The following is a 14,827-nucleotide window of genomic DNA, read 5'->3' as shown; positions in this document are numbered from 1 at the left end:
CATTAACATTGAGTGACAAATTTAAGAAACCTGTCATTCATAGCACTGAGTTGTGGGTAGGGTTTGATATGCCTGGATAACTAGGAATTGGTGCTTTATTTCCCTGCTTGGGGGACAGAGAGAGAGGCAGAAGGTGATTCATGCCATTTTAAAAGAAATCATCACTTAGGGACTGCTTGCCTTTCTCTGTTGAACTGGTTGAGCCTAACTCTTTGATGGCAAAAGTTAATCCATCAGAGCAGCATAGAATACTATAGATAGCTCGTTGTGTTTCACACATTCTTGATCTGTCCCAAGGGGAGATCCATCCTGCATGCAAGTAAGGTATAGCACTGGGGTGGGGGAGAATGTACGATTATGAAGTTAATGGTTGTACTGTAATACTGTAAATAGGGGGCTAAATTAAAGATACCACTATTTCCCTAAGTTAAAGGTACCTCCGTTTCACTTTTCCTAAGTCTGAGATGTTTAACTTTCAACTTTAATATATGTTCTTTTAGCATAGCTTTAAATGTATGTACTATGCGTTATAATTTCTGTAATCTGTATCTAGACTGTAGATTCCATTTGAATTTACATATGAGAAGTATCTCAGAGAGTGCAAGACCTACAGAAACAACAGGTACTCACTTGAAGAGTAGGATAACATGAGCTTTGGCCATAAAATGTAATCTTGTGAAAGGAGCAGGCACATTGAATAAGATGTAGTATTTACCATGTGCTGAAATAACTTCTCAGTTTTTGTTCAGTGTCTTAGCTAAAAGCTAATATAACATTTGACTTTTCAAACTCCAAAATATCATTCTTGGAATATATTCATATAACTCCTGGAAATACAGCAGTCTAGCTAAAAAATGTATGTTTCTAATAAGGGAAGAATTTTTCAGCAGAGTTTCTTGAAAAACACATGCTTAACATATTATGTAAAAGTGAAACATTTTAACAACATTAACCTTTGGCTCTAGCAGTCATAGAGACTTGCTGATCCAGTTGAAAAAATGAAGTGCAAAATTATTTAAATATTGGAACTAGCAATAGAATTGCAGGCATAATACCGAATTACGACACCTTTTCAATCATGTGCCTTTTTTTCAGAAGCTTTTGATAATAGTATCTTAATTTTTAAGCAACCATTGCATTGTTGATTTATTTACTGTTTACTTTAGCTTGCTGTGTCACAGATTTGTGCTTTTCCTGGAGAATTTTTGTTTGTGAAAAGCCTGAAAATGTTACTGCAGATCTTTTCTCTATGTAAACCTCAATTTAGCCCAAAAGTGAAGATCTACTAAAATGCTGTCTCATAAACTTGAAATGTCTCATAAGCATAAAATGTCCTCACTTGTGACATTGAAAAAAAGAACTTGAAATCCCAGCACAGTATTTTTATTGCAAACGACAGTTTTCATCTGTTGGCTTTTTCTGCCAGAATAAGCATGTTTTCAGAGGCACAAACAGACTTCTTCAGCTGTGCCTGTTTCCAGTTGTTCCTGTTAACTCCCCAAGTGGGTGGTACCGAAGAGCCACCTTCCTGGCACACTTGCATGCAGACAGCACCCGGCCACCGATGAGTTTTGGCATTATGCTCTAATAAAAAAAGACCCCGCTCATATGAGAAAGCTCCGTGTGCGTCACTAAAGCTATTTCAGTCCTTGCTGCCTCCTGAGCTGAATGTAAACCGACATTGGTGACTCTCTATTCAAATATGATTTCGTAAAAGGAAGTAGGAAGCATGACTTTCAAGCTGTCTGTGAAGATGAGCTAAAATAGTAACAGAAGTATCTCTAGAGAGTACAAGAGGACAAAAAAATTCTCTTAAGCTTACCTGTTGTTAAGAAAAAATGGATCTGGCAGACTCTCTTTTGTACCAGCTGGATGTGTTAAATTTTCCTTTTTTTCTTTAACATTGAGAGTAGGCATTGCTCTAGCAGGGATACCAAGGAACTGGAAGGACTCAGAGATTTCTTCAGCGAATTTTACTGATGGGCCTCAATCCTAAGGAGAATCACAATAGCTGAGTTTCTGCACAGCGATGCTTAGAGCCTGCTTAGAGAGCCCAAGCAGAAGGCTGATGCGACAGTGGCTTGTGTAATGGGCACGTGTCCTTCCTGGCTGCTCTTGCAGGAGGGTGCACGTTGGTGTCAGGTGCCACAGAGCAGCGGGTGTGACATTTCCTATGCAAGAATTTGGTGAGCCAGCCCTTTGGAAGGTTGCAGTGCAAGCATTGGTAATGGCTGGGCATGGTTCACATTGTCTTACTTTTGGAAATCGGTGGTAGAATGTACTCAGATCAAATAATTTCTCAGTGCCTTAGTATTGAAGTTTGACTCCAGAACTACATGTTCTGGCTGACCACTTCTCTCTCAGATTCCTCAGGAGAGATCCATGCTATCAAAAGACTTAGTAATTCAGAAGAATTCGAATCTCATTATACCATTGTTGTACTCAAGCTGCTACTTATTAACTACTATTTTATTGTGTTTTGTTCTCCCAGTGTACTTTTGTTTTTCAGCTCCTTCACTTTGTTGGAAGTGCTGAGTACAGCACCTTGCACAGGGAGGCATTAATCCCAGATTTGAACCTCAGACATCAGATGCTTATGAGGGCAGTGCTGTCTCCTGTTGGAAAGTAATACAACTTCTGTCTTAACCTGAAGTAATAGTATATGCTACACACACACATACACAAAACCCCATGCTAGTGGTTAAAAAAACCCCTCCTTTTAGTCCACTTACAATTAAAACTGGAAATTGGTGATTTCCACTTGTAATAACACTTCATTTTCCTTGTACTGGAGTATAAAACCCTGTATTTGTTATCTGCTATATATTTTTATGTCTCTCAGTTGTAGATGTATGAGTAAACCATAGTTCCTGTATGGTTTCTTACTATGAGGGTGCTCAAATACTGAAGCAGGATGCACAGAGACGTTGTGGTTTCTGCCCTTGGAGGTGATCAAGATTCGCCTGGACACAGCCCTGAGCAACCTGATCTAACCAGACCTGCTTTGGGCACGGGTTGGACTAGGTGACACTGGAGGCCCCTTCCAACCTCAGTTATTCTGTGGTTCTGTCTTGCTACCAGACTTTTGATACTTACACCCATGCCAATAAAAGAAGGACTGATCTTTGCTGAGAAGTCGTATCATTGATCACTACTTTTAGTGATAGTGGGCATGCTCTCATTTTCTATTGGGACATGCGTGAATTGTTGTTGCTTCCTTAATGATGAGATTGCTGAGCAGAAGCTAGCCATGTTAGAGATTGGATAATTACTTAGCTCTAATGATGCTCTAGCAATAATCAGCATTTAGGACTTAAATTTCCTGTCCATTGTTTGTGTATTCAGGTGAGTTTGATTTTTGTTTCTTGTGTAACAGATGTATAAATTAGTGAACAAAATGAAAACTTTAAAATAGTAAATTTATTATTTTAATTTTTCCATTCTTGAGCTGCTTTTGTGACAGTATATATTTCATAACATTGTAAGCTTCTTTAAAATAATTATGAAAGTCATGTAATTCTGTAAAACTTCTAGGTTTTGAACTGCTTTTGCTTTATAGATTTGACTCTTGGTCAGCAGCAGGGCAGAGTAAAGTGACGTATTTTAAGATGGCAGTTACCAGGCTGTCACATTGCTATTGATCTTTGTCCTAAATGAGGTATTAATATTGCTTATGGTCCACACACTATGTACAGGGCTGTGGAAACAGTGTCAAAAATAGGTCATCGTCTGACAAATGTACTCCCTACCAAGACTACTGATGAAAAGTTTAGTAGCAGTATCATCTTTCCTCAGCTGAAAAAAATTGTGTGGTGTTTTAAATTTTCATGAGTGCAAACCTGGTAGTGTTTCGAGAGAGACCCATTATAGTCATTACCAAAGTGAAAAATAATTCCTTGCTTCCAAGATAAGGTTACAGGCAGCTATGAAAAGTGGATATGATGAAGGATGCGTAGCATTATTTAGAAATAGTGAGAGAGGAGACTTGCTTTGAAACAAATTTTCCAAACTTTAACCCAGATCCAAACTTCAACCAGCAATTTGTCAAAATGATAACTGAATTAATTTTCTGAGTCAGTGTTTGCCTTAGCTGGCATTGCCTTCGTAAAAGATGCATTCTGATCAGCATTCTGGTTTTATTTAAGCTGGTGTAAGTTCAGTGTACCTCTGCTCTGGGAATGATGTAATAGAGTGAGAAATGAGATGGATCGGAGACCTTACATCCTTGTCACATACTGCTGAAGAAAGTAAAGGCAGCCTTAAGCCTTGCTTGTGCTTCTATAGGTCTAGAGTCATTGCTTCACATAAGACAACTTCAGGTGTAAATGAAAATGGTTTGGAGAATGCTCTAATCTGGTTTTGTACATTCTGGTAGTGGATGGGGAATAGAGATACCTCGGTTATCAAACGACATTCCCAAAATTAGTGGTCGTGAGGGAGATGACCTGTTCTGTGAGCAAATTCTGTGTCAGAAAATTTACCTCTTGGGTGGGATCCCCAGAGGCTGCATGCACTGGGTTTATGGCTCAGCATAGAAAATTTGAAATGAGTTACAGGGGAAAAAAAAAGGTCCTGTCATGTTTTAAGTACAGTACTACAAAACAGATTGTATTACTTTGTTCTGTTATTGGGTGAAATATTTCTCAAATACGAATTCAGTCAAGCAGGTGCAAACTCGTTTAAACTGACAAATTGACTGAGACAGATACAATGTGCAAATGCTCGTGTATGCATTGAATACAACTTAGTCATAAAACAAGGGTGAGGGAATATAAGCAGCAGAGTATAATAATACTATAAATAGTATTGACTTAGTAGTGAGAGTTGGCATGAGGATGTATAAAGTGAACATAACTTGTGAACCAAAAGGAAGATGTGAGATCCAGATGGAAAAAGAGAAAATTAAGTAAGGTCTCCCTAGTCCCACTTTAATTTATGTTTGTTACCAAAAGTCTACAGCCAAAGTTGGTTTAACAGTTGATGAATATGTTTTCATTGATTTATATTCTCAGTTTAAATCAGAAGCTGAAATTGGTTCATGAAGAACCCCTCTCCAGCGTGTGTTTTCTGTTGCCCTGACAGTACAGATGATAATAATGTTCATGGTCTGGTTATTGTTCTCCATGTGGGGTTGTTTGGTCTGTTGAGTGTTGTATTTTTTACAAGGGAAAGAAGGAAAACAAGGTGGAAAGGTTCATTCTGAAGATAAGTGAACTTTTTCAGACTGCGTTATTTCTCTTGAGAGAGATGAAATGTTAAACTGTTTAACATCTGGGAGCATCTGTCCTTGCAGTCCAGCCTGTGGATTAACTGAGTGCTGAACTAACATCACGTTTTCGTGGAGATTTAGAGAACGAACAGAGAGTGCTTAACTGTTTTGACTCATTCTAATTTTAGAACTGGAGAATATGTAAGCAAATGCTAGCTATATTTTAAAATATACATATGCGTATGTTGAAAAAAAAAGATAATTTTACATAAGGCCTTAATTATGTAACAACTGGATTTTTTTTTTTTAGTTCAAGACAATGTAGTTCGAGAAAAGAAAAAGTAGTTAATTTGACAGTTCTATGAAACTGAGAATTATTTATTTCTGTAAAAAGGCTAGCATTCATAATTAGTATCAAATATTCAATTAGATTAATTATTGTAGTCTACTCCCATGGTAATTCCGTCTCCCTTTCTGCCAGTATGACAAGTATGTAAAATGGGACATGCCGTTTCTGTGAATATCTGTAGCTCAATGTTCTGCTTTGTTTTTCTACTCACAGTTTTACATTAATTTTTCAATAGCAGAAAATTACAGAAGATTTTTTTTTTTTACCTGCTACTTATCTTTCATGTTAAGGTAGTTCTGGAGTAGTCATTTTTCTCTTTTTTTTTTTTTGAGTAGTCAGGCGTTGCCCTCTAATAGGAAATTTTAGGTCACTTAAAAGTATGTCAAGGACATTAACTTGCTGAAGATGTCTGTTTGTTGCAATGCCGCAGAGATTTTAAAGTCTTTAGTCAGCCTAAAATCTTCCATCGACTGTTACTGTTAGGAATAAGTCACAATACTCTGTTGAGCGTTTTGTATGTTCGCTAGAGTATATAGCAAATGTGAGAATGGATAAGCAAGCATGTTATCTCCTCTATCAGTGTTTGGCAAAGATTGGTCCTTAATATTTCCATTCTTATTCTGAGATAACATTTCTCCAATGACACTTTACTATGCTTTACAAAAAGATCATTCTTAATAACAATGAATGATTTATTCTATGCCGTACTATTTAATGATGAAGTATTATTTAGAAGATTTGACAATTTAATGCTTATTCATATCTATATTTTCAGTATTGAAATGAGGAATAGCATAGAAAGCATCAACTCAGTCTGTAATTTTTAAATTCAGGAAAGTTATGGGGTTTTGCATGAATGTTAAAACCCAGTAATTTATGTTATCTTTTATTTTTAAGAAAGATGCATTATATCACTGAATTCAGTGCCCGTGTGACTACTTTTTTTCTTTATGATAAGCCTAGTTCTATAGTAGTTAGCTATCTTCTGTGTAGGGTAACTGAGCGCTGGTAACAACTGCCAGCTCTGTAGATGAGTTGAATCAGACACACATTTGAGCTGCTAGAAAGTGGACATACCCATGTTGCATCAACACTGCCAGGTTTTTAAGTTGATGTGGAGGAATCACCAAATTTTATTTTTTGAATGATCATTCTCATAAATGCCCATTTTCATAAATGTAATCATGAATGCATAATCGTGTCTCGATGCCCTTGTAGCAGTTCATCTGTGTAATGACAAGGTGCCCTTATTAAGGGCTCATTAAGGGTTATGTGTGCCTAGCATTTATGTACCTTTCTCGCGTACTGGAGTCCAGAAATTTGTTTTAGGTGCTGTCGTGGGTTAGGCTGAGTCTGGCAACCAAACCCACGCAGCTCTCCCAGTCCAGTAAAATGGAGAGGAGAGAAAAATGTAATAAAAGAGCTGAGGATCGAGACAGGAACAGAGGAGCACCCACCAACCACGGTCCCGGGCAAAAGAGGCTTTTTCTTAATGCAAAACTATTTATTAACAGCTACCTAGAAAGAGAAAAGCACACAAAAACGGTTACTTAAGAGAATAACAAGAAAACAAGGCCAGGTCTTAAAAACAACACCACTCCCCCCCTCTTTGCCTCTTCTTCCCGGCTCTACCTCCTCCCCCCAGCGGCGAAAGGGGGGCAGGGAATGGGGGAGTGCAGGTCAGTTCATTCCAAGTTGTTACTGCCGCTTCTCTTAAAGGAAAAGGAGTCCTTACACCATTGTCCCTTGCTCCAGTGGATCCCCTACTCACGGCGAAAGCGTGAATCCTGCCCGCTGGGGGGCAAATCCTTACCCCATCGGATTTGCCCCAAGTGCGGGCTTTACCAGTCCTGGGCTTTTAAGGAGCCGCAGCCACTCGCTCTGGCGTGCGTCATCAACAAACTTTAAATGTGCTCCGGCGTGAGTCGTCATGTCGACCTTAAATGCGTCTCCGTACAGACTCTGAATGCGTAAAATGTGTCTCTACCTGTGCCCATGATTCACAATAGTCTCAGGCTTAGGCATCTCTTCCCGACGTGGGTCATCCACTGGTTGCGAGTGGGTCTCTGCTTGCTCCACCGAGGACTTGTTTGCAAAGGGGCCGCTGGCAAGGGGCACTCAGCCGCGGCACACGTTGTTCCGTTCCATCTTCACTGACCTCTTATCTGTGTGGCCGTTTCTCTGAGATTTCAGTCCTGTCTGGGTGAACTCGGCCCGGTGGGCGCCCCGGCAGCGGGGCTCTCCCCGAGTTCCCCAAGCGGCTCCGCCGCCGCCATCCTCGACGGAGCGGGCCCGGCCCGGCCCAGCCCAGGCCGCCGGCCCGGCCGGGAGCTGGGAGCGGGGGCCGTGCCCCCCTCTCCCCTCTCCTCGCTCCTGGGCACAGGCACACACCTTTCCGGTTCCTTTGTCCGACGTAAATAGGGCAATTCGCAGAGGCGCCGATTGGCTCAAGCCCCGAGGGGGACGGGAGTCCGGTCTGATGGGCAGCTTCTGCCACCCGGACCTCCCCCCCCACTTCAAACCATAACAGGTGCCTAAACTCCTTTTCCAGCACACTGGAAGAGTTCAAGGTATGAGAAAGATGCCCAACACATTGAGTTAAGCCAGCTATTAGTTTTTGATTGTATTTTTTATATATATAAAAAAATTGTGGCTGTCATTTTCTAACATAGAATGGTAGATAGTAAGAACATCTAGTAAACTCGTCTAAACCAACTCCTCCTTGATACGTATTTTTCTCCATATTTTTGCTGTCAATGGATGAATTTGATCCACTTACCAGTTACGTCTATGTACTTTTAAAATATTATTTCTGATTTGAACTTTTTTGTGTTGGACAGTGTAAATATAATCAAGTTGTTTATATAACCTATATCTATTGAGTAACATCTCCGGGATATTCTATACAGCAAAAGGATTTTCCTTGTTGAAAGAAAAGAGACACTTTAACAATTACTGTTTATTTTATTATTGAATTTCACATAGTACTCTTAATTTGTTAATTTGGTTTTTTTTTTTCTAGAACAGAGACCTGGAAAGAAAAGCAATTGGCTATTTGCAATATTCTAATTGTGGCTAAACACCAAGACAGACATTGAACTCTTGGGATGTGTTATTTCAACTCGTAGATATATTCAGCTGTATTTAATTTTGTAGTCTGCCATAGGCTTTCCAGTTTAAACAAGTGCGTGTTTAAATGGTACCAGTTTCAGTCTTTAGAGCCCTTCTACTCAACCTTTCTTAAGATTTTTCCACTAACTCCGGAAGAAGGAACGGATGGGATAGAGTAAAATCCTTTTCCAGTAGCTTCATGATCATCTCTCTGTACAAATACATATTTAAGTTCATAATACCATATAAACACAAAGCCCATTCTGCAATTCATTTCCAAAATTTCTTTCCGTTGAAACTCCCTGTTTCACTTCTTGACACAGAAACTCTCTTGAACCCACTGTTATGAAAGAGCTTATTGTTTCTCCTTCTAAATTAAAAAAACTTCCTAGAATGTGCACTTCTATGTAAATTGTTTGACTGTGGTAGTTCATTCAAATAGAGGCCTATTTAAGGAGTTTTAAAATCTACTTCATTGGAACTCTGTGTTTTTTACAGCACATTAGACCTGAATTAAGCGACAGGGGACCTTCTCTCCGTTTATTTCTAACTGTCCTTTCCAGGCCAGGTGGCATGATATTGTCTTTAGAATTATTTCTTTATCTCTCTCATTATTTTATCATGTATTTTAATCTGGCAGATTTCTGTCCTCTAGCAGTATGCAAGTTGTCAGAGTAATACTGAATGGAGCAGGCAGGGATTTTTGTTAATGAGAAAAATATAGCATGATTTTTAGTTTCAGGTATTCGGGTTTGCTGTCATGAAGTAGGGGATGCATTTCCATATCCTCTTTTTCAAGAATGAATGGAAGCAATTCCTTACATAGGAAATGAGATATATATTTTTTTGCTTGTCATCTCAGCAAAATAACATATTTTTAGCCAAGACGAAGTGATGCTGGGTACCAACTAATAAAGCTAGATTTGTTATCTGGTAGAAGTTTTAGTATATTTTAAGATGAAAAGTTATGTCATGCCTTTCTCAATCACTTGTGAGCACCTCTGAGACTCAGTTCATCCTTGAAAAATATTTAGCCAGCCGTAATGTATAAAGACTTAAGACTAGATCATAAGAGCAGTGTGGAGGATTTGGAGGTGGGCTAAAAATTTAGCCTGGGGTAGAACGATGGTAGGTCCCAGAGATACTGTCAGGAGGGCGATGTGTTGTCTGGCATAAAATAAACCAGAATAAATGTTGTTCTCCTGGATTTTGGTTGTACCTCTCAGAAGAGGAAGCCTTCTATAGCTATAGGCTGGCCTGAGCTGGATGGCAGCTTTTACTACCTGCTTAACCATACCTGTGCATAAAGATGTTCAGCACCAGTGGGGCTTGATGGAGAAGCTGTGCAGGAGGCTGGAGGGCAGCTGTGGGACCAGGGGAGGCACTGACTCTTCCTGCAACTGCTTCTTGAAAATAAAACTTGTGAAAACCCAGTAACTTACTGATATCGACTACCAGTATAGGTTGTAGTATGAATTACGGGAACCAATAATTCTTTCTGCGGCTGGTATTTGGTAACAACCTGATGAACTGAGGGCACATTACTGCACTCTCAGAATGGCTCTGCAGTGAGGTGTCTTGTTTAGGGGTCACTGGCAGCTGCTGGCACTCCTCCTCCTACTTTGTGATTTCCCTGAAGGCTGCTTGGGGAACATGAGCTCCTCCATAGCTCTAAGCAAGTGTGGCAGCAGAACTGCAAGCCGGGCATAGTATATGGATTGCCAACTAGTTTATGATTTCTGATTATTGATTTGACTTACCCCAAGTGAATTCATAGGACTAATAGCTAGAAAAAAATCTTGAATTCTATCATGAAACATGTTGATAGGAAAGAACTGAGGTAAGTAAATGTGACGCTTAATGATGTTTTACATGGATGCTTTGAAAGTTCTCTGTAATTTTTATTATTTTAAGAAGATAACTCACAGAAATCATCCTCAGTGTATATGTTTGTACATATGTACATGTTTGTGAGGGAGGTCTTCATCTTTTGTTTTGCAGACAAAACCTGTTGCATTTGCAGTTCGGACAAATGTTGGGTACAGTGCAGCTCACGATGACGATGTTCCAGTCCCAGGCATGGCCATCTCATTTGAGGCTAAAGATTTTCTTCATGTTAAAGAAGTAAGTAAAACTAGAGGAATAAGTGAGTGCCTCTTTAAGGTTCTATTTGAGTAATAGTGCTACTGTTTCTTAACATTAAGATTAAACACTTCACATTGTCAAAGCACTACAGAAATGTTATTTAAATAAGGTAGCTATGTATAAGAATTGAATGTTCTTTGAAATAATATTTTTATAAAAATTATGACACAAATTTCTTACAATCAAATTAATGAAGTTTGGAAAGCAAATGCTTTTCTTCTCTAGTAAAAATCACTTATTTAGAGCTTTAAAAATTTACTTCTGCATATTCAATGATATATTTGTGGGTTTTACCATTCTAGTACTCTGAGGGTTCATTGTGATTCAGCAGCCAAGGGTTGATTATCTTTTATTTCTGTGACTGAACCTCAGTTATCCCCAAAATCCTCAGGTCTCCTTTTTTTCACTGAAGTTTTTCCCCTGGCACAGACAATATTTTGTTAACAGTTACATACTGAAGAACTGATGTGGTGTTTCAAGATGCACATAGCAATGTCAAAAAAAGGCATTTTGCATTTGCTAAGTTGTTTTTTTTTCCTGTAGTTTGGCTTTGAAAATTTTCAGTTTTTACAGTTTCAAACACCTAAAGTAATTTTCTTTCTCTGCTCCTTGCAAGACAATCTGAAGCAAATAACTCGGTAACCTTCCCATACAGGCCCTCCTTAGCAGCCTGCTGTTCCTTTCTGAATGATTCCCTCATTTTACGAGATTTCCCAGCTTCTGGTCATATTCCATCCATTGTGTTTTGTCACAAAATAATCCATCTGGAAATGGAAATTTGTAGCAGAAGAACTAGAAAGTTAGCCTGAGGATGAAAGCAACTTAGCCATGCATTTGAAATTGTAACTTTGCCCCATTTTAGATTATCAAAAAATCCCTCAGTAGATATGATCGATGAAGCACAATGATTCTGCCAGTGCAGGTGCTTTGCAGAAGCAGGAAACATTCCCAGTACACAGGTAGAAGTACAGGTGGACAGAGACTAAACATGAGAAATAGACTTTTAGTGCCTTCATACTGATGACTAATGATCATCACTTTCCATATATATTAAACACACAAAAAAGAGATAATTTGGATTCAAACTGTATATAGTGAAGGAAGTATGTTTTCTGTCTGATGATAGTGCAAAAGAAGTGCTCTGCTCTGTCTTATAACAAAAGTAGAGATGAGCAGACACAGAGTCCTGGCAAAAGAAAACCATCAGCCTTCTCCGGTGAGTCCGGAAGCCCTGGAAAATACAGCTCAGTTTGGTTAGACAAAATTATTTCGTATAGTCTTCTATTCCATCTGCATTTCAAACGAGCTGGTAATCTCAGACTTCACATCAACTGTTTCTCCTGTTTCCATATGAACCAGAAACACAGTGTTAGTGGATTTTCTGCTATAATTTATGCTTTTTTTCCTCACAGCACAACTTAGACTCAGATGTAAATACGCATGGGAGAAAATGAGGAAGAAAAAGTTTCCTGAACTTTTCTGGATCTCCAGAAATGCCTTGAAAGGAAGCTTAGCTCAGCTGAGTTGTTATATTTTCTGTGGGTGAATGTAGCACTGAGTTGTGGAAATGTACATTAAAATGCAGTTGTTCTTGCAGCTTCAGATGTAGTAGAACAGGTACTCTGTGCTAATTGCCTTTAAAAATATCTGGGTTTCTCTCTAAGCAGTTAAGGGAAGTTGACCATCTAGTGGTGCTAGGCCAGAGCTGGGTTGTGGAAGGGACCCTGCTGGGAGAGGTGGGAAGGGACCCCAACGAGTTGGACTTGGACTCTCTGGTCCTGTGTTTGGCAGTGGCAGTTGAGTCTGGGTGGGTCAAACGTCTTCAGGAGGGTGCCCTGAGCAGTGGCCCTTCCCTGCACAGCCACATCCTGCCCTTCCCTTTTCCATGGCCTTGCCCTGCTTGCTCTCCGAGGCTCCGCCAGATATTGCTCCTTACCCACCAGATACTGCATTTTCAGTAATTTTGGTACTCCCTATAGTTAATGCTGGGAGAAGTGAAAAGTCCAAAATTTCATTATTTATGCAGATGGCAAGTAAAAAAATATATTGTACTGTGAAATGTAGTGTTGCTTTTACATTTTATACCTAAGTGGTTGCTAGAAATAAAGAAATCAAAGTTAATCTCAGATAACTTTTGCCTGCATAGTAGTACTGTACTAGATCAATGCCGTCCTCTTCTTGTCTGTGAGGAGCATTCTCCAATTTATGCTGCTGAGAGGACTCAAACAAAAAAAACTTCAGTTTGAATGTACATGGGCAATGGTGAAAAGTGCTGCAGTGATTGAGTATGACGGAATTTTATTTTCATTATTTGGTTACATTCATTAAAACACAGCACATATAAAAATGAAGGATTCCTTCCTGCGTGAAGAAACACACATTGCATCATAGTCACTCCTGAATCTTTTGGGGCTTTAAGGCATGGCCATAATTCTGCTTTGCATTGAACTCATATTTGTGTTTCCCTTGGCACTCCAAGCACAGGTAAATTACAGAGAATCACTCAGCCCCATCAGCACCTTAAGAGCTAGACACCTCGCTACCAAGATTTCTGCTATTACTTTTTAAAATTAGAAATTAGTATGCGTGGTATTATTTACTTATAGAAATATCTTACCCTTCTTTTCGTATACTGACACAGCTTTTAGATTTGAGACTTAGCAGGAGTGAATTCCAGATGCTTTTATTTTTGTATGAAGAAAAAATTCCTTTGGATTTAGCGTTTCTCTCAATTAGAATAAAATGAATGTTGTTGTGTAGTAGTCTACTGTACTATAGGACAGTATAAAAAAGTAGTGGCTGTTCAGATTTTAATTTAATGATGTTTTTGCCAAGTTAATGATACTACTTTTGCAGACCTCCTGTATGCCACCAAGCAGATCCATATAATAGCAACCTCCATTGGCTCAATTGCTGTAGTCATCCTCCACCTATATTATCCTACAACATATTTTGAATTCACTTGCATATCTTTAGTTAGCATTTTGCAATGAAATGTTATTCTTTTAATAATAAGTTTCAGTCTAATACAGCTTTGAGAAATTACTATTCCAGAATAGCTCCCTGTTAAATGTTGGTATTCTTACTCATAAAGGCATCCCATTGTATAAATAAGATGTTATAGATCCTGTTATATTTTATGAGCTTAAAAGTGCATTTATTTTAATCTATATTTTTTCTTAGCTAAATATCTTAAAGTTGGCTTCAAGCATCACAACATTTCTGTAGTAGCCAGAATAAAAGATAATACTGTAATTTAGGTTGTGTATCATTGATCCACCAACATTGTATTCTCAGTGAAATTAATTCCTTTTTATGCGAGCCCACACATTTTACATGTTTTACTCCTAACTGCACACTTGTTAAAGCTACTTATTAAATCATTAAACGTGCACTGTAATATCTTCATTCATAGCTTCAGATTCAAGAAGGCAACTTCGCTTCCGATTCAGATATTCTCTTATAGTTTCATAAGTAATCCAAATTATTGAAAATTCACGTTTGACAGTAGATACTCTCAGAATATTGCATGTGGGGCCATACAGAAGTGACCTATTCTCATCCGAAAATGTTGAATAAATAATAAAGGAAAAAGCAGATAATTCTGCTTTACGGACCTCTGCAAAGCAAACAAACAAAACCCTCTCTGTGTGTATTAATAAATATTATTAAATTAGAGTAGTCATTATCTCATATTTCATATAGCTGAAGTTCAGTTAATTGGACTATCTTGCGCATTGGTAGAATTGCACGATTTTTTAGTCATCCAAAGATATCCATTCCTTGTGGATCTATCACTGTATGTTTAAGATGCAGATCACATGGGGTGTATGCAGTAGTGCATATATAAGCAGCAGAATGTAGTCATATTTCAGAAGATTTCAGTAAGTTCAAAGAAGCGAGGGAGTTTGAGAAGTAGTATTTTTTTTATTTTAAATAGAGAACTGAATGTAATGCAATAAGAAAAATAGATTATTGCAGAGCTGTAAAAATTGTTGCAGTGAGTAGGAGCA

The 14,827-nt window shown here is 38.6% G+C and overlaps 1 protein-coding gene across 7 annotated transcripts in view; it reads left to right on the top strand.

The window, feature by feature from the left end:
• Positions 1-14,827, top strand: part of CACNB2 (calcium voltage-gated channel auxiliary subunit beta 2) — a 261,118-nt gene that overhangs the window by 210,275 nt on the left and 36,016 nt on the right. For all 7 annotated transcript variants that reach the window (XM_086615011.1, XM_086615013.1, XM_086615010.1 and 4 more), the window contains one exon: positions 10,671-10,793. In XM_086615011.1, coding sequence (XP_086471137.1) covers positions 10,671-10,793 — 123 coding nt within the window. The remainder of the gene's footprint in view (positions 1-10,670; positions 10,794-14,827) is intronic.

Source organism: Tauraco erythrolophus, chromosome 7, assembly GCF_009769465.1.
Source record: "Tauraco erythrolophus isolate bTauEry1 chromosome 7, bTauEry1.pri, whole genome shotgun sequence".
Classification (NCBI taxonomy): Eukaryota; Metazoa; Chordata; class Aves; order Musophagiformes; family Musophagidae; genus Tauraco; species Tauraco erythrolophus.
Note: the sequence above shows the minus strand (reverse complement) of the source record. Positions and strands in the feature narration are given on the sequence as shown.